This window comes from Hetaerina americana, unplaced genomic scaffold (assembly GCF_022747635.1).
Source record: "Hetaerina americana unplaced genomic scaffold, ioHetAmer1.1.p SCAF_6, whole genome shotgun sequence".
NCBI classification, from domain to species: Eukaryota; Metazoa; Arthropoda; class Insecta; order Odonata; family Calopterygidae; genus Hetaerina; species Hetaerina americana.
In genome coordinates this window covers 66,826,391-66,849,702 of record NW_027287205.1, presented here as the reverse complement: position 1 = coordinate 66,849,702, position 23,312 = coordinate 66,826,391, and the positions used below count along the sequence as shown (strand labels likewise).

At 35.3% G+C, this 23,312-nt stretch overlaps 1 protein-coding gene across 1 annotated transcript; it reads left to right on the top strand.

Annotated features, from left to right (window-relative positions):
• The first annotated feature begins 1,670 nt into the window (after window positions 1-1,670).
• okr (DNA repair and recombination protein RAD54-like okr) lies at window positions 1,671-21,655 on the top strand. The gene is made up of 14 exons (XM_071594247.1): window positions 1,671-1,703; window positions 1,760-1,948; window positions 2,127-2,323; window positions 3,045-3,114; window positions 3,393-3,587; window positions 5,274-5,505; window positions 5,539-5,570; window positions 6,524-6,685; window positions 9,579-9,864; window positions 11,226-11,382; window positions 13,479-13,680; window positions 15,022-15,228; window positions 17,750-17,922; window positions 20,829-21,655. Exons 1-14 carry the CDS (start codon window positions 1,671-1,673, stop codon window positions 21,028-21,030), a joined length of 2,337 nt encoding a protein of 778 aa, XP_071450348.1. The 3' UTR covers window positions 21,031-21,655.
• The last annotated feature ends 1,657 nt before the right edge of the window (window positions 21,656-23,312 follow it).

The following is a 23,312-nucleotide window of genomic DNA, read 5'->3' as shown; positions in this document are numbered from 1 at the left end:
TTAGCACTTTTTTAAGTTTAATATTAATTGCCAAGTGTCGCACCAGCATTTAGGTCATCTAATAAAGCTGCTGTGCAATGAGGACTATGGATATTAGGGCAAATCACTGCATCATTAGTAAATAAATGTATCTTAACAGACTACTGAGCCAATGTTGTTACCGTAGAGTAGGAAATAAAAGAGGACTCTGGGGAACACCTGAAGTACGTTCTCCTGCATTTGAACTAACTCCATCTATGACTATTCTTTTGAGCCTGTCCTTCCAAAAAGTCTTTAATCCAGCCCAAGATATTTTTATTTGTACCACATGCTTCTAGCTTTACGAGTAGTTTATTATGACGTACTCTGCGGAAGGCTTTATTAAAATCTAGGAAAATAGCCTCCACGGGAACACTGCTCTCCCGAAATAAGATAATCATGAACAAATTTCGCAAGTTTTGCCTCGCAGGATATACCTTTTCGGAAACCGTGTTTAATTTTCTTTAATAACTCCTGATTATCGACGAGTCTCACTATCGAATAACAATATTTTTCATAACCTTGCATGAATGAATGTGAGAGAAATAGGTATGCATTTGCTCGGTTTGTCTTTGTCTCCCTTTTTAATATTGGTGTTAGGTTAGCCGTTTTCCCATTTCTGGGAACCTATCGATCTATTGGCAACTTCTTAAGTGCGTCATCGAGATACGGTGCTATTGCAGACGCTAGTTAATAATAATGAACCAGGCCCGAGATATAAAGAAATAACCCTTTGCAAAACCACGAACCCTCTTATAAAAGATGATAATAAGTTGTACCGAAGTAAATCCATAAAAGGTATTGTCATTTTCAGTACTTGCCTTTTGGCACCGTTGATTTTTTCCCCGGTCTAAGTAAGAAAATGACAATCTTGGCACTTACCAACGGTCACAATAGTAAAAGGAATTCTCTCATCAAACCAACATAATTACGATAAATAATTTGTCCTTTTTTATGTAACACAATATCCCAGCCTTCCCTAACAACAATCAAGGTGCATTAGGTAATAACTTGCGAATTTTATTGAGTTAAGATCTTCCATGAAAAATTAACGCAAGTAAGCTATTTAATAGTAACCTAAATGGCAGCTAAAATAAAGAACTATAGGAATTTTTTGGCTAGTTCATTGTAAAAGGCAAAAAGTGGTAAAAACAACAACTTTTGAGAACAAAACCATTCGTTTCAAAATTACTTAATTGTAATATCCTCACAAATAAAGAGTCATGAAGCAATAGAGATATCAATAATTAAAATATAAGCTATATCAATAATTAAATCTTATTTAATAAAAAAAATCATCCACTGAAATTACATGAAAACCAAGTAACTTGGGAATGGGTGTTTGTTATGTAGCAATTTAAAATGGAAAAATCGAGCATCAAGGAAACGAATGCGTTTGTGGAGACTCTATTGTTTATTTGTACAGCGCCAATAAAGTTTGGCGCGAAATTTTACAACATTGTTTTGGTAGTTTTGTTGCCGACCGAATGAACGATGCTGTGAAATAACTTGATGGGATACTGCTTAATTTAAAGTTTTATTTTACTTAGAACAAGGGGGCCTTTTCTTAATATCATTGATTCGTAGTTGTATCAAATTTTCTGATGTTTCTCGCATGTATACATCTTCTGTGAAGAAGAAATTATAATGATATGGTCAGTAGCCCTAGTGGATTGTTTAATAAGGTATATAACCCATTTTTCTGATGTAATTTCTGACCACATTCATTTTCACAATTTAGCGGCGCAGCTTGGCCCCCAGCCAGGTGATAAAACACAAGCAGTTCGGTAAAGGTGATGACGGTATTGGTAGTAAAAGAAGAAAGAAAAATGATGGCCAGGCAATAGATGGAGGAAAAGGAATTCTTTCTCTATCACAATTGCAAAACCTAAAATCTCCTGCGTCCTCTGCCGAGATACTCTCAGCCCACGTAAGTTTGTGACTTATGTAAAAGAATGGCTTGACTTAATTTGTACTTGACTGTATAGTTCCATGAGAATTACAAGGGAATGTGTGCATTCGAGTCTTTTATGTATTTCCTTTAAATCTCTTATTTCTGAAGAATACCATTTTAGAAGTTGATTCACACATTTACGAACTTTTCTCAGGAGGAATTCATCCGTAAGATCCTTTCGAAGCCATTTAAGGTTCCTATTCCTAATTACAATGGGTCCCTTGGTTCTCGTGCTCTTGGTGTCCGACGGTCTGGTGGCAGGCGACCACTACATGACCCCTTCGAGCCTGATGCCCTAGTCCTCTATGAACCACCTGAACTGAGTGCTCATGAAAAGCTTAAGGTTGATTTGTAAGTTATCTTCAGCCGTTCATCTTATTCTGGAAATGACTGAGTTAGTGCTTATTATGCATTGATATAATGAATGTTGATATTATTTCATAAAATTGTTATGGCCTTACAATGTTTTCCACATTTATACCTAGATTAATATTTGGTGAAATTTATTTCTTATAACCGTGGCAGAGTAAATATCCTCCCATATTTGATGAGGATGGTCTTTATGTGGCACATGCTATATGTTAGAAATCCTCAAGTAGGCTTTATATATAAAGAATTTTATGTTTAATCAAGGAAATGGTAGTCCATTGAATAGAGAAATAGACTCCTGACCAGAGGAACTGGGCGATTCCTCTGGAGATCCTCAAATTCACCCAAGCTCTGAAATTTTTTGGGTACCATATTTTCCTGGGAAACCGCCGTAGATGGAGAGGAAGTGGGTCACATACACTGATGGGTGATTTTTACATGCCATTGGGCTTAGTATTTGTGTTCTGCCTTCACATCAAACCGACCTTTGGGTTGATTACTGTGGTTATAATGCCTAACCAGCTCACTTCAATGGTGGGTGCTGACAACCGCCAGTGCTGACATTTTGACTAGAAAGTTATTTTTGTGTTGAGAGATTCGGCCCAAAATTTTGCTGACTCTTTCTATAATTTGAGTTTATTCAGCTTAGTTATTCAATTATTTCTTGTACTTAGTTCTCAAGCAAGCCTTTTTCTTTTGACAGAGATAAGCAGCTTGTACATGTTGTAGTAGATCCAATATTATCGAAAATACTGCGGCCTCATCAGAGAGAAGTGAGTATTTTAGTGATGTCATTGGAATCCAAGTCAGTGACTGAAGGAAAACTTCCACTAGAATTAGTCGTATAATTAATTTCTAAGTTTTTGTAAAAATTCAGTTATTTTAGTTGATGGCGAACATGTAACATTCACTAAGGATTCAAATTCATCATAGAATATGTGTAGTTGTGTAGCATTAAATGTTTATATTTGATTTATATGAACTTTGGTTCTGACTGATTCACTACTTTTACTTTAACAACAATTTTTATTTATGTCAATTTTATTTGCAGGGAGTTAAGTTTATGTATGATTGTGTGACTGGAAAATGTGTCAAGGATGGATTTGGTTGTATCATGGCAGATGAAATGGGCTTGGGGAAGACCCTTCAGTGTGTCACCTTGTCTTGGACACTGCTTCGTCAGGGACCAGAGACTAAGCCAACGGTAGACAGAGTGGTCATTGTTGCTCCCAGTAGCTTAGTGAAGGTAACAAAAATTTAATTTCTTTAATTTTAGGTTTGAAGTGAACCTCCTCAATATCTACATTCTGGGGAAAACTAGTTTGATGTCTTTTCATAAATATAAATGATGTAAACTATTCGTATAGCTTCAGTAGGAAAAAAATGTGTCACAGTAAGAACTTGCCCACTTTGTTAACCCTTAGAAAGAATACAAGAAAGTGATTATAAAAGAATGAGTATTCTGTTTTTGATTATACCAATATGAAAATGTTAAGTAATACAATATGTATCAGAGTGACCACCCATTTGGGAAAGGTGTGTAGTTATTCCATTTCTTCCAAAATTCATGGAAAAATATGGAAAATGTGATGCAATTTGGTAATTCCTGATGAGGGTGATGTTCCATGAAGTTGTGAAAGCAGTGATGTTTGATAGAGGCCTTTGCATGTGGAGGCCGTTGTAAAAACTAAAATCTAAACCTAAATCTATACTAAGAAAAGCATGCAGCAATGAGAGATAATTTTCCAGAATAATAATAATAATTCGTATTCCAAATAGTCAGGAGAAAATTTGGGGAAGCCCAAATTTTTTATTAAGAATATCAGGAAAAGGTTAGGAATAGGTATCTAGAAAAAAGTTACTCCCATATTCATTATAATTATTATTCTTTAAAGGGTATAACTAACTTAAAAATCTTTCTAAACACAGTGATTGTGGGGAAGACTGCCAAATATTTGGTTTTAATGGAGGATTTAGTGTTATACATTATCCTCTCTGTGAATAATTACTCTTTAACACTCATATAACTTATGGTTTACGGCATAATTTTATGGAATTGATTCAAATTGGAAATGAAAAACTGTAACTTTGTGATTCCAATGAAAAAATTTTTCAGTGGAATCACAAATTTCACTGTTTTTCATTTCTTTAATACTTAATTATGCAGTTCATTAGATCTCCTTATTGAACCATTCCTCTCTGAAGAATGTCATAATGAGGATTCCATGATAAATTTCTTGACAAATCAACTGCATATTGTTTTTTTTAGACATTCTTTCAGAATAAAAAGAGACGTTTCAGGCATGAAATGGTAAAATATCATAATTAATATAAAATTGGCAATTTTCCCCAAAATAAAATTAATTATTGCGACCGGTTTCAATGTAACTGCATCATCATCAGGGGACCTGACAATGATGTAGTTACATTGAAACCGGTTGCAATAATAAATTTTATTTTGTGAAAAAAATTGCCAATTTTTAATTAATTCTTACACAGTTCACTGTAAATCCCTGTCTCATGGTTTAAATATATTCAGTTGAATAAAAATATTAAATACAGGAGGGTTTTATATAAGTTAGTTTTATTTTTCATAGGGAGGAATGATAAAATTTTCTCGAAATTAAACAAAATGGTTTTCTGTGAAATACTTTAGTAATAGGAGTAGGAAACTTATTTTTGTTGTTTCAGTAATTATTACATCTTAGGAAATGCAACTTTGAGATTTAATAAAGCAGAATAATATTTAATGCTTTTCTGTTGCAAGTCATTCAAGAACAAAATCGTAAATGAACCACTGAATTTTTTTTAAAATGTCAGAATAACTGTTTTTTCTAATAGGTGCCCCTTAGTATAATATAGTGTGATTTCTTGTTTTATTCTGCATGAATTTGTGAAACTTGATTGAACTCTCTTGAATTCTTTTCTACAGAATTGGCAGAATGAATTCAACAAATGGCTAGGAGGTCGGGTGTCAGCCTTGGCCCTTGATGGAACTCCACTGAACAATGTGAAAAGGGAAACTGGTGGGAGTGCAAAGGCTGAGGTTGAGCGACGCTTGAAAGAATTTGTGGCACCGTCATATAATGGTCGAAGAATTGCACAGCCGATTTTAATTTTGTCTTATGAGACATTTCGTATCTATGCCAATATACTTTGTCAAGGTGGATCTGGAGAGAAGGTTGGAGGGATAGGAGGTGCTGTGGAAGGGCTAGTTATATGTGATGAGGTTGGTATAGCAGCTGAAAATATTCCTCCCCCCCCTCTTTTTTCTGCCAAGCTCTAAAATTTGACAATGATTATGCCATGAAATTGGCAAAATGTTGGTTATTATGAGATTACACCTGTTGGTTACTTGAAATGAGTATTGCAACAATGAGGTTGTTTGCAGGATTGTTTATAAAAATATGGGAAATAGAACCTTCAATACGATAACGCAGTTTTATCCATGCTTCAATCCTTCCAATTTTACTTTCCCATTGACATAAACATGGTGAATAACCTGTGAGCTTTAGGAAAAAACTTAATCTTTTGTTAAATTTAATTGAAACTTAGTTACTTCCAGAACCTAAAATTGTAATTTAATAATTTAAACCCGCCAATCAATATCTATATTCAATATTATTTTCCCCAATGCAGTCCCTCAGAAAATATCTGCCCCACAGGCCAGTAATAGACTATGGTTATGCATCACAGGAGAAATAGGAGAGAGCATCTTTAAAATTACCTTTGAGGGAGGTAATTAATTGCTGAAATCGGCCACTAGAGATTGAAAATTTTTACAGAATTCAGGATGATGGCTATGAAAATGAATTATGTAACCTATTGCAGTTTAAAATTGTCTGTTGCAATCTCCCCTTTTTGGTAAATGCATTAATTTGTGTATTAGCATGTCAATCACATATTCACAGAAGACGACCCTAATCTCTTAATGATGCTAATAATACCATTTAAGAAATGCCATGAGGTTCTGGCTGATACAACCATGCAGTTTATATAAGTTTTATTAACTGCATGGTAGCTACAGTTATGGTCAAAATTTCTTCCCTGGTATCCAAATTCTTTATTCATTATGCTCATCAATTTAATGTATTTTTTCCTAAAATTATGCTGGAATAGAAAATTCTTATGGGTAGACTATACATTGATAAAAAATAATTATATCTTTTCATTGTTGAACAGGGTCATCGCCTAAAAAACTGTGAGAATCAGACCTATCAGGCCCTGATGGGTTTGAAATGGAAGAAAAGGATTTTGCTCTCAGGGACTCCAATTCAGAATGATCTTCTGGAATACTTCAGTTTAGTGCAATTTGTAAATGAAGGGATGTTGGGAACTGCTCAGGTAATTTGATTCCAGTAGTAAGTCTTTGTAATAAAAAATCATCCAGCATATTCTTTAAATCTATATGTGTACTATTCAAGGCTCTATGGTAATATAGTTGGTAGAACTTTTGCCTTACTACCATGAGGTCCTTTGAAGCTGGGTATCACCTCTGGACACCCTGAGGCAAGCGGTGTGGTATTTGAGAACTTCATGCATGTGTGCACATGCAAAGGAAGATTGCCGTACTTACCTATAGTGTATGAATTTCACGTACTGTATGGTTCAATCACCTTGGTAGGTGAGCTCTATACACACCTATCAAACCAGCCTTCAGGTTTGGAAGTGATTCAATGTTCACTTCTGAAGAAAATGTTCCACACTCAGCGCAATGAAGGACAGCAGTATTTACATTGTTGATACATATGATTGGAGGTGGATCTAATTGTATTTTCATAGTAGTGTTGTAATGAATTTCTTGGGGAAAATCTTTTGGGGACTAGGTTTTTGCAGGGGCCAGCTTACTGGCTTCCCACCCATATCCACGTTCAAATCCTGGAGGTGGCAGATCTTTTGTAGTGGTATCCCAATCTGTACTTGAGGTGCTTTGTGGAGAGTACACCATCCGTTGCTTGGTACATTAAGCTGTGGGCCCCTTGGTGCTTTTCGTTAAGAGTAGGTTAATGCCAACATCAGGTTTCTCTCCTCCCTTCCTCCTTTCTCATCCGTCCCCAATGGCATATATGACCTCAGCTGTCAGTCACCTTCCCTAAAACTATTACTACATATCTTTTGCAATGTGTTGTCTTTGTTTAAGTTAGTTAAACTGTGGATTGTCATAAATGGTTTCATACCATTTTCTAACTAAGTGGATGGAAAAAGGATTTAAGTGTTTTGTGTGGTAGTTTATATTTAAATGACAGTTTCTGGTATAACATGGTGGAAATCCTTCACCATGAAAGAAGATGCTTTGCTTTTCTACTTAGAATTTTTTTATTATGACCTAGGTTATGCTGTAATGAAACCTAAAAAAATTCTATGTGGAAAAGCAAAGTGTTTTCTTTCATCACCAGTTTATATTCACATTAATGTTGATACTATGAGCCAATGCCTACACCAGCCCTTAAGTGTGGATATATCATAAAATTGATATTCTCCCTGATGGAGATCCTTCCAAGTTACTTTCGAATTGATCGAGTCTCCACTTAACCAGTTATTCAACATGGCATGTGCTTTCTTTGAGTATCAATGCAGAAAAGTTATGCTGAATGGTGTAGAAGTTCATACTACCTTGATCAAAAATTTCCCGGAATTTATTCAGAAAATTAAAAATACAAGTTTATTCATCTAAATCTATATTGTCCCCTTCAAAGTAATCCCCATCGACTGCAACACACTTATGCCAGCGCTTGATCCAATCCTCGAAACATTTTTTATATTCGGTTTTCGGTATGTCCATCAGTGCTTCCTGCGATTTTTCCATTACTTCCTCTCGGCTGCTAAAACGCATTCCCCGTAATGGTTTTTTAACTCGATTGAACAGAAAGAAGTCACAGGGAGCCAAATCAGGTGAATTCGGTGGCTGTTGGATGGTATTTGTTGCATTTTTCGTCAAAAAATTACGAATAATGATAGCACTGTGCGACGGTGCGTTATCATGGTGCAAAATCCACGAGTTTTCTGTCCACATTTCTGGTCTCTTTCGGCGAATTGCTTCACGCAAACGTCTCATAACGCCCAAATAATACTCTTTGTTTACTGTCTGGCCTTCTGGCAAAAATTCATGATGCACTACACCGTTGTAATCCATGAAAACCGTCAGCATTGCCTTCTTTTTTGACTGAAAACGACGTGGTTTTTTTGGTCTCGGCTCATTTGGTGAACGCCATTCACTTGCCTGATGTCTGGATTGCGTGTCGTACTCATAAACCCACGTCTCGTCTCCAGTAATGATCCTTTTGATGAATGTGGGATCGGATTCAGCCTCGCAAATCATGTCTTTTGCGACGTCAACACGGTCTCTTTTTTGCATGAAATTGAGGTCTTTTGGCACCAACTTTGCTGCTACACGACGGAAACCCAAATCATTAACCACAATGTCTTGGGCGGATCCATAGGCAATGTTCAAGTCCTCCGCTATTTCTCTGATGGTTAATTTGCGGTTATTGACCAACATTTCTTTTACTTTATCAATTTTTTCACCGACTTTCGATGTCGATGGTCTGCCACTGCGTTCATCATCTTCGATTGACTCACGACCACTTCTGAACCGCTCGTGCCACTGGTAAACGACCGTTTTTTTTAGAGAATCGTTGCCGAAACACTTTTCCAACATTTCCAACGTCCGTGCGCCACTAAGTCCGTTTTTTACGCAAAATTTAATACAAGTTCGTTGTTGCAAATTTAAATCCATTTCTGCAATTGTAAAAAATCGCCAACACACACAGAGATAGATGTACTCTTGGCTACGTAACTTTTGCAAATGTCAAGTTATGACACTAAGATTTAAAGGGAATATCAACAACAGATGTACCAATTTAACAAAAAAAACAGAACTCAAATCGGAACGATGGGAGCGCCACACGGTGGTTATTCCGGGAACTTTTTGATCAAGGTAGTATAATTTAGGTTTGCTAGTTTCAGGTTTTAATGCAGTCCATCTTTGAAATGGATAAACCTTCCTGAAATTCCCAGTACTCCAAAAAAATTTATTTTTCTGAAATATTTATAAATTTCTCATTTATTGAATTTTCTCTCTCGTACTTTGGTATTTGTTCCCATTTTGATGAAAGGTCAAAAAGGGTGAGTACCTGTAGACTTGGTGTACAAAATACAGGCATTCACGTATATATATATATCTGCTGATGACTAACTCTATCCAGATTCTAATCTTATGCCTCAACCATCTGGGCAGGAATTCCGTAAACGCTTTGAGAATCCCATCTTGAAGGCTCAAGATGCTCTAGCATCTGATTCAGAGAGAGCAGTTGGGAAGGAAAGGCTAACCGAGTTGTCTTCCCTTGTGGGCACTTGCCTCATTCGTCGCACTGCTGCTCTTCTGTCCCGTTACCTGCCTCCAAAGACTGAGCTTGTGGTCTGCGTCAAGCTTTCTCCCCTTCAGCGGGCTCTGTACGATGAATTCCTTTCATCCGATGCTCTGCGCAAGACAGTGCTGGAGGCAGATGCTGATCGAGATGGTGGTGAGTTTGTAATCAATGACCACTTACAAGTTTTGTAAATGCCCATTTACTCCACTCCAGATGTTCATGCTTAAAAATTTATTTCTAAGTGTTATAAAAAATAATTGAGCAATCAAGTTGTAATATATCAAATCAAAATTTCACTTCTTCAGTTAACTAAATCAGTACAAACATTTAATCATATGAGTGACGTGAACTGCTCATTTTGTGCATTTTGGTGAGAAAGCTATGTGTACTCTAGGAGAATGTGTTTATGTTTAAAGTTTGTTAATTGTCCTTAATCCACATCTCCACAGACCCTGCGCGCACAAAAAAATCTCAGAGTTTAACTTTTGTGTGACATCAGGCGATGCGTTCACTGTGTTGTTTGTTTAACCCTAAAAATTAACAACTGAATTTTATTTGTCTACCTTCCTGGGTCAGTGATAAGTCCTTTGTAAAGATAGTGTGTGAGCTGCTGTACACTTTGAAAGATGAATCGAGACTGTGTGCAAGGAGTCTTTCAGAGTTATAATGACTTTATCGATTTCTTTGTTTTTATTTTACATTGGAATGTAATTTAGTTTTTTAAAACATCAGAAAATAGGTTTCTGTGCTAAGCAACCACTTGTGAAAGATATTCTTTTTGCTCACGGTTAGGACACTACTCTTACTGCAGGCAAGCTGTCCCCATTTCCTGACAGCTGCCTTGTGGCCATTTACGGTGTGGTTCCATTTTGTATAATGTTTCTACACCGGTTGTGTAACCTCACAACAGAAGAGTAGTACTTATGTACATTTATAAGATAAGTGATTGAAGGACTCAGTCAATCTTAATGCATCTGTATGCATTAACCTTGCCTCCAAAGGGATATTTAGCACTTTTCCTGGAAGGTAGGCTCTATATCCTTCAATTACTAATTTCACTGTTTTAGGAATAACTTTGTGTACTTGTTTCCTGATTATTATCATTAACAGTAGTCTACTGGCTTATGGGGGTTTTTGGCGGACCTTGGGCTTTACAGACCACCATTCTCTTAAGCCCAAACTAACATATTCTAAAACCCCATGCTACATATTGCAGTTTCTCAATCTTTAGCTCCACATACTGTTTCCTGCTCCAAAGCAAAAATTCTTGGAGATTTTTTTGTGTTTATTACAGACACTTGAATCAAACAATTATGCTTGAAATCTGAAAATTAATAAACCTTAAGGGCAATTAACAACTTCTCAGTTTTATTCATTTTTTATTTCACATGTATATTCTCACCTAAATGAGAAGTTAACACCCTGGGAAATAAAAAAAAATTTTTCTATCCACCGCCCTTCCCATTTCAAGGGTGACCCTTTTATAGTAAATACAAACTCTGTGATATTTTCAGGTGGACGTGGAAAGGGTGCTACTTTGTCTGCTCTCTCTTCTATCACATTGATGAAAAAACTCTGTGCTCATCCAGATTTGGTTCATGAAAAGATTTCAGAACGCAGTGAAGGGTTTGAGAATGCCTATAAACATATGCCCAGCAATTACAACCCAGGGTAACTATTTTACTTTAATATTCTCTATTGGTTTAAAAAGAAGCTCGGCCATAAAATTGTTGCGTCACATATTGATTGGAAAATTAAGTGTATGAAAATGCAATTATTAAGAACACATAATTTCTACTCTTTATCTTTTATTTAATTAGTAATAGTTCAAAATTCATCGAAACCTATTTTTTAAACTTTAATTGGAAGATTTTCCCGGAAGCTTTAAGTATAGTTGATTTTTAGGATTATTAATTTTCAATCTCATTTGCACTATAGGGTTTTAAGTTTGTGGGTTGCATTTAGTTGGAAATAAAGAAAGCCTTTCAGGGAAGTTATTATTATTGTTCAATAATATTAATGAAGAAGGTTTAAGAAAGCTATGTATGTGGATGAATTAGATGGAATAGTTTTTTGTAACTGTGCATGTTTTTTCTTGCTCTGATGAGTGTCACTCTGCTGTTCTCGGGATGTTCTTGGAACCAAATAGGTTTTCAGGGGCTCTTGATTAACATTTGTGAAGCAATAGAGAGAATGGATTTATAATTAAATGAATTAAAAACCAAAGTGATTTGATATGGAGAATGAGAAGAATAACTGCATAGTGAACAAGTCATGAAATAATTTAACAAGTAGATGGTTTTGAAATGTGCATCTTTGTGTAAGATAGTGGATGGATGGAGAGATTAAAATACATGCGCATAGTGTATGAACAGTTGTTTGTGGCATGTGGAGTATGTTAAAATTGTATTGTGCTGAACCTAAAAATTATTAAACTTGGGAATGCCAGGATAAGGGTAAATGAAGTGAAAATATCTTTTTTATGTGCCTGTGGTGAAAATATGATATCTAGGATAAGGAATGGGGGAAACATAAAAGAATGTAAATGCCCTGTTAAGAGCTGAATATGTTAATATCAAAAGAATAGATGAGAGATGAACTGTGGCAAGATATTTGAGTGAAGAATGATTGGCTGAGAGTATGGGGTCGATGAAAAGATAATCTGTTAAAGTGGTCAGAGACTTGATGAAGATAAGTTACATTCAGAAGTATAAGAATGGAGCAAAAGAATGTATGAAGTAATAGAAGTATGCAGTGTTAGAATTTAGGAAGAAATGAGTTAAATATAGGTAGTAAGCTTCATAAACAACAAGTTAGTAAGCTTTGTAAAAGTTAGTTTTGTACTTTGTGTGTGTTCAAGTGAAATTACAAGAGTAGAATGTTTGAATGTAATTGTTTCAGTTTAATCATTATCTCAAAAGGGGTTTTATCCATGACATTAAATTGTGACAGTATCCCTTGCCTATCAATATTTGGCCTCTAAATTAGCAAGATGTCTGTATATTATATCACTGTTTATTTTGTTTCATAATTTTCTTATCGAGTATAGCAATGATTGCTGATTTATTGTACGTGAAGCCAATGTACCTCTGGGTTAATTTCTACAGTAGCATGGTGTAACGTATCTCCCACATTCTTGAGTTAACGATTTATTTGATCCCTGCATGCAGAGCAAAGGCTTATCTCAAAGTCATGGGTTTCGAGCCGTTTAAATCAATTGTCACATTTCTCAGAATTTTCTGAGTTTGCCATACTTATTCCCTTCCTTAAACCCTCCAATTGATGCTAGAGTATTATTTTTATGAATATTTATTTGTTTTATTCTTTCTTTTTCACATTGTAATATAATATTTGACCTCAGAGAAGGCTAATCTAGACTACAGGAGTTATATTTACTGCTTAACTTTTTATTTGTATATTATAGCTTTATTTATCTTTACTATTTAACACTTAAATGCCCATCTACTCAATCGAATTGCGTTTAAGAAATGGACACTTTAAGATGCTTAAGTCTGTTTAAGATGTCACTTATTGTCTCTGACAATGAATGCTCCTTTGTGTGCAATTCCTGGTATGTACATACACACCTTACGTTTACGTGATATTTATTCCATTCAATATATTTGGATATGGTTTAATGTATACTTCTTAATTATTATGTGAAGAATGGGAATTATATTTATCCCCTCTATTTAATATGGGTTATTTTGATCTGAAATTATCTGCAAAGCAAAGATTACTTGCATGTTTTCATTTGTTTGTTTTAGGAGAAGTCTTTTACCTGAGTTATCAGGGAAATTAAGACTTTTGGATTGCTTACTGGCAGTCATCAAGTCAACTACTTCAGACAAAGTGGTTCTTGTGTCAAATTATACTCAAACCTTGGGAGTATTTGAGCGTCTTTGTGCCATGAGGAATTATCCATTTGTAAGGCTGGATGGAGGGATGACAATCAAAAAGCGTGGGAAGGTAAGTTGGAGAGAGAATTGATATAAAACAAGACAAATTGATATGATGATCAAGGATCATTTGTAGTTGGGTATATCCACTGGATTACTTTTTATGTATTTTGTTTCATTAAATACCAATTGTTGCATTAAAATGAATTATATTCAAATCAATTGATAAAGTCAGTCTTGGGAAAGTTAATAAAAATTGACTGTAATGAGTTAAAGTTAGCTAATTGAAAACCACCCCAATTGAATTCCAATATAATTTTTGATTGCCCAGCGAAAAGTCAAGTTATATAAATATTAAACTACAGTTATCTAACTAGCAGTGAGTTTTATGTTCTGCACCTATGTTAACTGCTTGAGACTAAATTTATAAGCTGTTTTCTATTGGTATGCATTTCTCCTGGAGATTGGAAAAGTTGCCATCATCCATGCATATTTTTAAAAAGTTCTTTTTATACGTCCAAGTTAAAGGTTTTGGATTGAATTTGGTACAATTAAACTTTTCATGGGGAAAAACTAATTTTAAAAAAGTAATTAATTTACTGATAAACTATTGGAACATCAATTTCCTTACATGCTTAGTTTTATGAAAATTAGAATAACTAAAAGGATGCAAGAAATTTGATGCACTTTGGCCTATTTCAGTCAGAGGACCTACCTAATCCTGATTGTTAAATCAAATTGAAATATTTTATTGTGAGAAGTGTTTAATTGCTACATTATAAAATTCCCACTCACTGTGTTAGAGATCAAATGATGCAAATGGGCAGTTCCTATTGAAGCTGCTAAAGTTGAAGATTCTTGGTTATGTTGCCTATGCTGTTTGCACTCTTGGCTAAAAATTTTCAAGGGCAGGAGCATGTGGCAAGTCCTGCTTTTTTCCAAGCAAATGAAATTAGTTTAGAAAAAAGTTCACCTGAACCAATAATCAGCATATGAACCTTTCACCTGTTGAGAAAAATTTTAAAGAAATCTATGGATTCTCAATTGTAATGCCCTTAAGTGAAAATAAATGAACTAAACAGTATGTACTTTGCTTGGAGATCTGTCAGGAGTGGAGTGCAAACAAAGCATTAGACTTACCAAGAAATTTGGCCAAATCGTTGAATCCTTCCTACCACAGGCTAGCATGAAAAGTATATATTTACTGTATGCTCAAACTATAAGCCGTGTTTATAGCATCCATGAGAAATAGTCTCTCAATCCTCTTCTTCTCAAGCTCTTCATTATCAAAAACATGTATCTAGTGGAGTGAAACGTGATTTAAAGTTAAGGCGAATTGGTCAAATAAAATTTTATAAATCCATTTGCCTCTCTTGACTTATTTATTTGTGTGCTCTCAACTCCATTTTAGGTTGTGGAAAGGTTTAATGACCCATCAAGCACAGACTTCTGCTTTATGCTGAGCAGTAAGGCTGGTGGCTGTGGCCTAAATCTGATTGGTGCAAACAGGCTTGTGATGTTTGATCCTGATTGGAACCCTGCAAATGATGATCAGGCCATGGCAAGAGTCTGGCGTGATGGACAAAAGAAACCATGCTTCGTGTACAGGTTTTTGGCTGTAAGTAACATGGAATGGGGCGAGATGTGACACTATATATATATATATATATATATATATATATAGTGTCACATCTCGCCTATATATATATATATATATATATATATATATATATATATATATATATATATATATATATATATATATATATGCTTTCGTAGACGTAACACGGAAGTTCCGAATAGTACAATACACAGTAACACACAATATAGAAACACAAAAAAAGAAGAACACTCACACGTTATTTCTTGATATTTCGACGGAAACAATCCGTCTTCCTCCGAAGATATAGAAGTAATGGAAGATATATATATATATATCTATATATATATATATAGTACAATACACAGTAACACACAATATAGAAACACAAAAAAAGAAGAACACTCACACGTTATTTCTTGATATTTCGACGGAAACAATCCGTCTTCCTCTGAAGATATAGAAGTAATGACCGTCATTACTTCTATATCTTCAGAGGAAGACGGATTGTTTCCGTCGAAATATCAAGAAATAACGTGTGAGTGTTCTTCTTTTTTTGTGTTTCTATATTGTGTGTTACTGTGTATTGTACTATTCGGCACTTCTGTGTTACGTCTACGAAAGCATATATATATATATATATATATATATATCTATATCTATATATCTCGGATATATATATATATATATATATATATATCCATTTCGAATAATCACAATATCTAAGTACAGGGTCCATTTTATTTTTTGTCATGAAGTTTTATGGTCCATAATGAGAATTTTTTTCATTTATCTCATACTGGTTTATATTTATGTTCTTAGTTTGTTTTTGAGGTCAAGGCTCATATTTCATTTATACTGCAACCGAAAAGTTCATAATGGTACATTTTCCGATGGGTGGGTGGTGCTAATGGCAGAGAATTCACCCCACCGTTCTTTGTAGCAATAACATTGCCTCGCTGGTTATTTTAAGGGAACATGCAAAGAGCATAGGAGGAGATGGCAACATTTTCCCTCCCCTCCATATCTTACAGGTCAACATGTGTAAATGTATCATTCACATGTAATTCAGTTGAATAGTTTGGATGACTCATGGCTTGATGAGTATCTCTAGCATTAGACAAGGAGGTTACATAATTAAATGGAAAGTATTCGATTTTATAGGAGGCAGACACAATATTTTGATTGAATTCAATGACAATTGTAGAATTACGTGAGACAGTGCAGCAGGATTGAACTGAAATTAGATCTACCATCATGGTTAAAAGATAAAATTACTCAACCACACAGGCCACCAGCACATGGGAGAGCCGTGGTAAACCTCAATCACATGCCCAAGGGCTAGATAATACCGCTTTATAAATATCAGTCAATACCCCTTCCATCTTTTCACCTGTCACATCTTCCTCCAACTCCCTCACTACCACTCATGCGCACCTCTCTCCTTATTCCTCTTCCCCTCCTTGCCTCTTCCTCTTCATTGGCCAGCTTTCTCTCTAGCAGCACATCCACTATTGCAACACTCAAAGCGTAAAAATGAATTCATATTTCTGGTTACCCCATTGAGTGTTTCGGTACAATAACTAAAAAGAGAAAGAGAAATCACAAAATGAGTGTTAAGATTAGGCTGAACCTGAGCATTCCCGGTAAGGTATTTTGAGGACATTAATTTCTAATAAAGTCTATATATTAATAATAAATGAAAAAAATATAAACCGACATACCCAGTTGTTGTATAATAGTTTAAATTTATAATAATGTAAAATAGTGTATGATTGTTTAAAATCTAATCTTACAGAGAACAATATTTCATCAATATGTCTCGAGGGCTTAATGAGTGCTAGGGATTGAAACATGATACTTGAAACTTGATGTTATATCTACCTTTCCAACGGCTGAAGTCAACAACTCCCCTGCCTCCAGTTTTACCTACTCAATGGAGAACAAACCTTTATTACATCATCTGCAATTGTTTGATTAAAATTTTTTTTATGTGGGAGCTATGAAGTGGCTATTAGTTGCATGAATTATTAAAAATTATTTTCAAAATCAAACCTTACAATTTAGACCATAATACTATGCTTTTCGATAGGGAATGTAATGAAATGATTGCTAATAATCCTTATAGGTGTGAATTGATATTCATATTCAATACAATTTTTAATCAAGTAAATACTCTACCAGAAAGTAGTCACTTTCCATGTATGAGGATTAATTCATTTTTAACTCTTTTTATATGTTGAGACACCAATATTTCCACCAAGGTATTTTTCGCAAAAATTGGGGTATGCATTACATCCTTAGCATTGCATTGTCTTATTGCAAAGGTACTCATGCTCAGTGAAGCGGGAACTCAGCATATATTCCAAATCATCTTATATTTGGTTGAATAAAGAAAATGCGCTAATCAGACAATATGAAAATAGAATTGCTTTTCGTTAGCCAGAGACCATTTCATTATGGCAATAATTTATGTTAATATGTATTTATCATATCAAGCAGTCATTGCATGTTTGTTTTAATCACAATTTCTTTACAGACTGGTACAATTGAAGAGAAGATCCTTCAGCGCCAATCACATAAGAAAGCTCTCAGCTCTTCTGTTGTTGACAATGAGGAAGATGTTGCTCGTCATTTCACTCGGGATGATCTTCGTGATCTCTTTACAGTTGACTCCAAGTCCAAAGATGTGGTTTCTGACACACATGATAAGTAAGTAGTTTTCAATATCTGGACTATTTTCCTGCATGATTACAGAATTAATATTTTCCGATCATAATCGTAGATGAGAAAGTCTTATAAGCTCACCAATTATTCACTGTGAAGCTTCAATTACCTGAGTGATAACTTGAATGATTTTGGGCCTCTATCATTTCTTGCATAAATTAAACTACTTTATTGTTGTTAATGTTAGGTAGACCTTTTTCTTACTAGGGTGACAAAAAGTTACAGCCTAAAACAGTTAAAAACAGCCTTCTCAATTTCAAATCTCGAGAAATCCGATCTCCCAAGTATTAGTACGATGTACTTATTTAATTTTTTGATTATTAATTATTTGTGTGCCATTCCTGGCATCTGGAACCGACATGATTAGCACATAAATTGATGTTGAAAAGTTTTTGGCATATTTTTATCTCAGTGCATTATCAACTTTTGTTTTCTTTTAAATTTCCAACAGTCATGAATATTTAATGGCCTGGGTACTCTATAAGTTTGAAGGTGATCTCTGGTAAATGCAACCATTTCATAGGTCATTGATATGAGCAACTATTAATGTTGTTTGAAGCATGGTAGTTATCATGATATTTCTTCTATGACATTTCCGTACTGCTACTCAACTCTCTCTTTCATCTCTTTCTTCTCCCATCACTGCTTTCCTGTCTCACACAACTTTCAGTTGTTATCTCCGGTAAATCATTTTTTAGTAAAACCTATTTTAACTCTTCCCTAGTATATGCATGGTGGAGATTCAGAGATGGCAGTACTGAGCCACATTTAAAAGATATAGGAAAGAAGAAAAAGAGAAGTGAATAAGGCTGTTGGAATGTATTACTTTTAGGGCTTGGGAAAAAATGGAAGGAAGAATATTTTTGTGGTTGCATTCAAGACCCATCCCAAAAATAAGTAGAACAAAACTGGGGGAAAAATTAATTGCGGATCAAAGTACAAATTGTTTAAATTCTTCATAAGAGCACCATTATGTATCGACACACCAATGCCAGTGCCGCCACCAGTTGTGGTATGCTTCCCGGAAGGCATCAACAGGACCCTCGTTCAGGCAACTCATCATGGCCTCTCCGACATAATCCAGTGGTCCAAAATGGAAATCAAAAGGGGTTATACTTAGATCATACTCAAAGACCCATGTCTCGTCACCAGTACCACCTATTATAAAAAATTTGGGTCACTTTCACTGTGGTCCAAGATGTCCAAGGCAAGTTTGGCACACAAGCAGTCTTACAACAGCAGCTTGGGGACCATCTTGGCACACCTTTCTCATGGCTTAATCTTCTGTAAGAATACAATGCACTGTGGTTTTCTGTATGTTGCACTCTTCTGCTAACGGAGAACTTCTGCCAACACTTGGGGGTTAATCAGAATTGAACATGTCTCTCACTTTTTGCACATTTTCATCACACTGTGTAGTTGATGGATGTTCAGGGCATTCCTCATCGCCAGCATCCTTATTACCCTCCCAGAACATCCTGTGCCAGCAGAAAACCATCACTTGGGGCTTTCCTTTATCTTCATAAGCATCCTTAACCATGGTCATGGTCTAGGAACCCAATTTTCCAAGCTTAATGCACAATTTTATTGCATATTATTGCTCCATGGAAAGTGGCATCGTGAATTAGTGACGTGTGACCATCAAACAGGGGTCCAGTCTAGCTGCAATCTGCCCACAGTTAGCTGACGTGGATCGCGTTGCTTTCCCAAGATCACCCATTGCCTTTCCCACCACAAATCACCCCACTCCAGCCATCTGCATCGGTGGCAAAAAATCATTCTACTTATTTTTGCGACAGAGCCCTGTATTAAGAGTTTTTATAAGGAAAGACTTTCGTTGAAAGGCATCATTCAATTAAATCCTCTACTCTAAAAATGGTAGGGCAATGGGATTTGAGGACTAAATGGTTAATTTTTTCATGCATCAAAGTTAGCAGTAATAATTATCAAAAAAAGCAGGGGCACGTATTAAATGTACTCGCAATCTGTATAGTATAATACAAGACATGAGGGCATAGATTCTAATTTTCTTGTATCAAAGGCACGTCAATGTAAGAATAATAAAAAAGACATGAAACCTGGTTTGATAGTCTGCATAGGTGGTGGATATAGTTGAAGGGTAAATGAATAAAAGGGTATGGCTGTAACAGTAAAAACATAAAAAAATACATCTCAAAGGATGTCTTTGTTTGATTTATCTCAGGGAAGAGTGGTCCAAGTTAAAGAAATATGCAAAGAAATATGCATGTGGATGTATTCTGTGTCAGTTCCTGATACTGAATGGAAATCAGTATTATTAAGTAATATACTGGTTAAGCCACTCTCACCTCCATAAAGCACTACTCTAAATTTTAAAGTCTTTACAAACATTATTTCTCATCTTAACTCAGTACCTATAATTATTTCTCTTCTTCTTCTTGCAAATGACTCTTTTGCTAATGCAATTCTTCTCCTAGTGTCTCCAATATAATAATGGTTTTCTTCTAAAATACTTCTCCAGCACATAAACCGATCCATATTTCTTGTAGCCTTTAAAGGTAATAAAATGAAACTGACATTTATTAATTTCTTTGGACATTGAAATTTCTAAATAAATGAATTATAGTTGATGAAACTTAAGGTAAGCAGCCCGCAATTGGCTCCACTTAAAAGCAAGATTGCATGGTTAGCGTAATGAGTGACATTTGGCGAGTAATCTAAAATTTAAAACTTTCATAGTCATTTTGGTGTATGTATTTTGAGTTTACCAATGGTTATCTATTCTCTAGGAAGGAGAAAATTAAAATTTCGTATTGCTATCTCCGAGTGTTTTAAAATATTCAGTAAATTTACTAATTTAGCTGTTAACATATGGATTATATCATTATTTCATATTTTGAATTTCCTCATAGGTTGAAGTGTAAAAGATGCATCAATGGAATACAAACAAAACCTCCCCCTGCAGAAGCTGATTGCACTTGTGATTTATCACAGTGGCACCACTGTTATACACCACGAACAGTTCCTGACCCAGCAATGAGAACTTGTTGGGACTTGGCTGGAGTGTCATTCATATTTCACCAAAAGTCCCATGAGCAAAAAGTTGCACCTTAATGGCTTTGATTAAACTGTATTTTTAATGTTCCTCTGATTGTAAAAAAAAATTACCTAGCATATTAGTTGATGACAGTTGTATATATTTTAGTCATTTATCTCCTTAATTTCTGCCCTCATTTTTTCCCATGCTCTATGTACATATATCTTTCTTTTTCACCTATTCACCCTTGCATAACTTTGAAAAATTGAGTGCGCCTGGGAAGTACGCAAAAATTATTCAAGTTAATAGAATTTGTGGTCCTGATATGATGATATTTGTTGTGTTTATGTTTGCAGGCTTTTTAACATTCCTTTAAATAAGGCACCATAAAAATTATTCACCCTTTTCTTCAAGTGGATGGAATTTTTTTTTCCATGTCAAAGGCTACTTCAATTGTGGATGATTTTGATCCCTTGTGTGACTTAATCACTTTTCATATTTGATATTTTTTCTGCATAAATTAGTTAATTTGATAAATACATATGGTCGTGATGTGTTTCAGATGTATATTTTTTTTAGAAATCTGTAGTGTTTGCACCAAAAAATATTAAAATGCTAGGAATGGCCACTGGCCAAAGTTTTACACCTTTACAGAAAGTTTTTGATTACTTTGTTGCCCTTTGATTAATCAGTGTGCCTTTGGAAGACATTTTCTGTACATCAATAGTCAATAATTTTGGAAAAAAAGTGCTCTTTTATAATCATCATTCATGTACTTTGGGTTGGTGTAATGCTAATATTCCTGGTAAAAGTGCAATTTTCCCGGCCATATCAATTGACCTAGAGCTAATCATTTTGTTAATTGTGATGTAATTTTGAATGATCATTTGGGTGTTAGTATGTGTATATTGATATGTTCAATTTTCTAAATGTATCGTTGTAAATTCTTTTGTATATAAAATTTCTTTAAATAGCTTATTTTGCAATATAAAATTAAATAAAGTCGTTGAGAATATTCTAAACCATATTAATTGGTGGACTGTTAAGATTCCGCACGAAAATGTAAAAATGATTTACCAATGCATTGGATTTCATTAAAGAATTTTCTCAAAAGATATCACATGAGATAGAAAAGTGTTCTGAGGCTTAGTTATTTGGTGCAATGCATATCTGACTATGGATCTGTAGAGATTGTAGGAAGAAAAAGTCATAGGAATGTGTACAATGATGACTTAAACAGATAATATCCCTAATTGGCAGCAGCTTGGATGCAACAATTTCAGAAAGAATTTGTATGTTATCAAGAAACTAGCCGTTAATCAGTTATAATATATGCTAGATTTTGCCATTGGCACTTTACTTTGGTCATAAATGTGATTGTTGCTATTTTCAAAGTTCCCTTACCTTTCATCTCCCTTTATTTAGGTCAAATCTGTTGAAATCTTATTATTCGAAAAATTATTTTTCATATTTTTCTTTGAACTTTGAGTTATGTTGATGCTTACGCCTATAGCCTTTTTTTCTACATTTGCCTTTTCCTAGGCAAATCTTAAATTCTTTCGAGTACAAGGATTACATTTGCCAGAAAGAAAGTATAATGCTGGTGGCGATAGAGATAGCCCCCTCCCTGATTGTGAAAATACCTCCCTCGGGAAGCGAGCAAGAGAAGGTGAGGTGATATTTTTGGCGAGCGATCCTCCATCTCGGGACCAGAGGCCCCGAATCTCACCGGGTTGGCTTACGAGTGACTAGAAGACGGGACATCGAAACTTCGTCCGGCTTCATCTCATTTAAGGCTGATCTGCCGGTGGAAGCCCTCTGCGGCAATAGCGGTCCTATGGCGTCGGCCGGAATTTTCCACCTCTCGCATACCAGGGAAGTAGGAGATTTCCGCAGCATTGAAGAACACCGTCACCTGCTCGCGGAGTTCCCGCAGACGGTGCATCCAAGCTACTGGCCCTCTATGACTGTAGTTCAGCCAACCTGAAGGCTGACCGAATGCATGTCCTGTCGCACGTCCTAGACTGCCAAGGTAGCGGTATAAAGTTTCATTAACGAGGTTTTCAGGTCGATCTGAAACATGAAAAGTCAGTTCGATTCAGTAATCATTTCTGGGTTAAACGGAGAGTGCGCAGAGTCACTCCGGAGTTGAACCCAGAACCGTTGTGTCCGAGCAGAGAAGGTAAAGGGTGATCGCCGAATTATGGTGGTGTAATGGTGCGAATATTGGGTAATGCATAATTATGAATTGATAATATCGCTACAAATGAAATAATAAGTCCAAGCATGCAATACCTAATGCGAGGAAACTGCTACTAAATATCACATTGTAATACGTAACCTAAGGTTTGAGATGTCC

Coding starts and splice junctions, on each gene's coding strand:
- okr (XM_071594247.1), top strand. CDS start 1,671: ATGGTCAGTAGCCCTAGTGGATTGTTTAATAAG. Junction 5,506..5,538: donor TGCCAATATACTTTGTCAAG/GTGGATCTGGAG, acceptor GAGGGATAGGAG/GTGCTGTGGAAGGGCTAGTT. Junction 5,571..6,523: donor GGCTAGTTATATGTGATGAG/GTTGGTATAGCA, acceptor ATTGTTGAACAG/GGTCATCGCCTAAAAAACTG.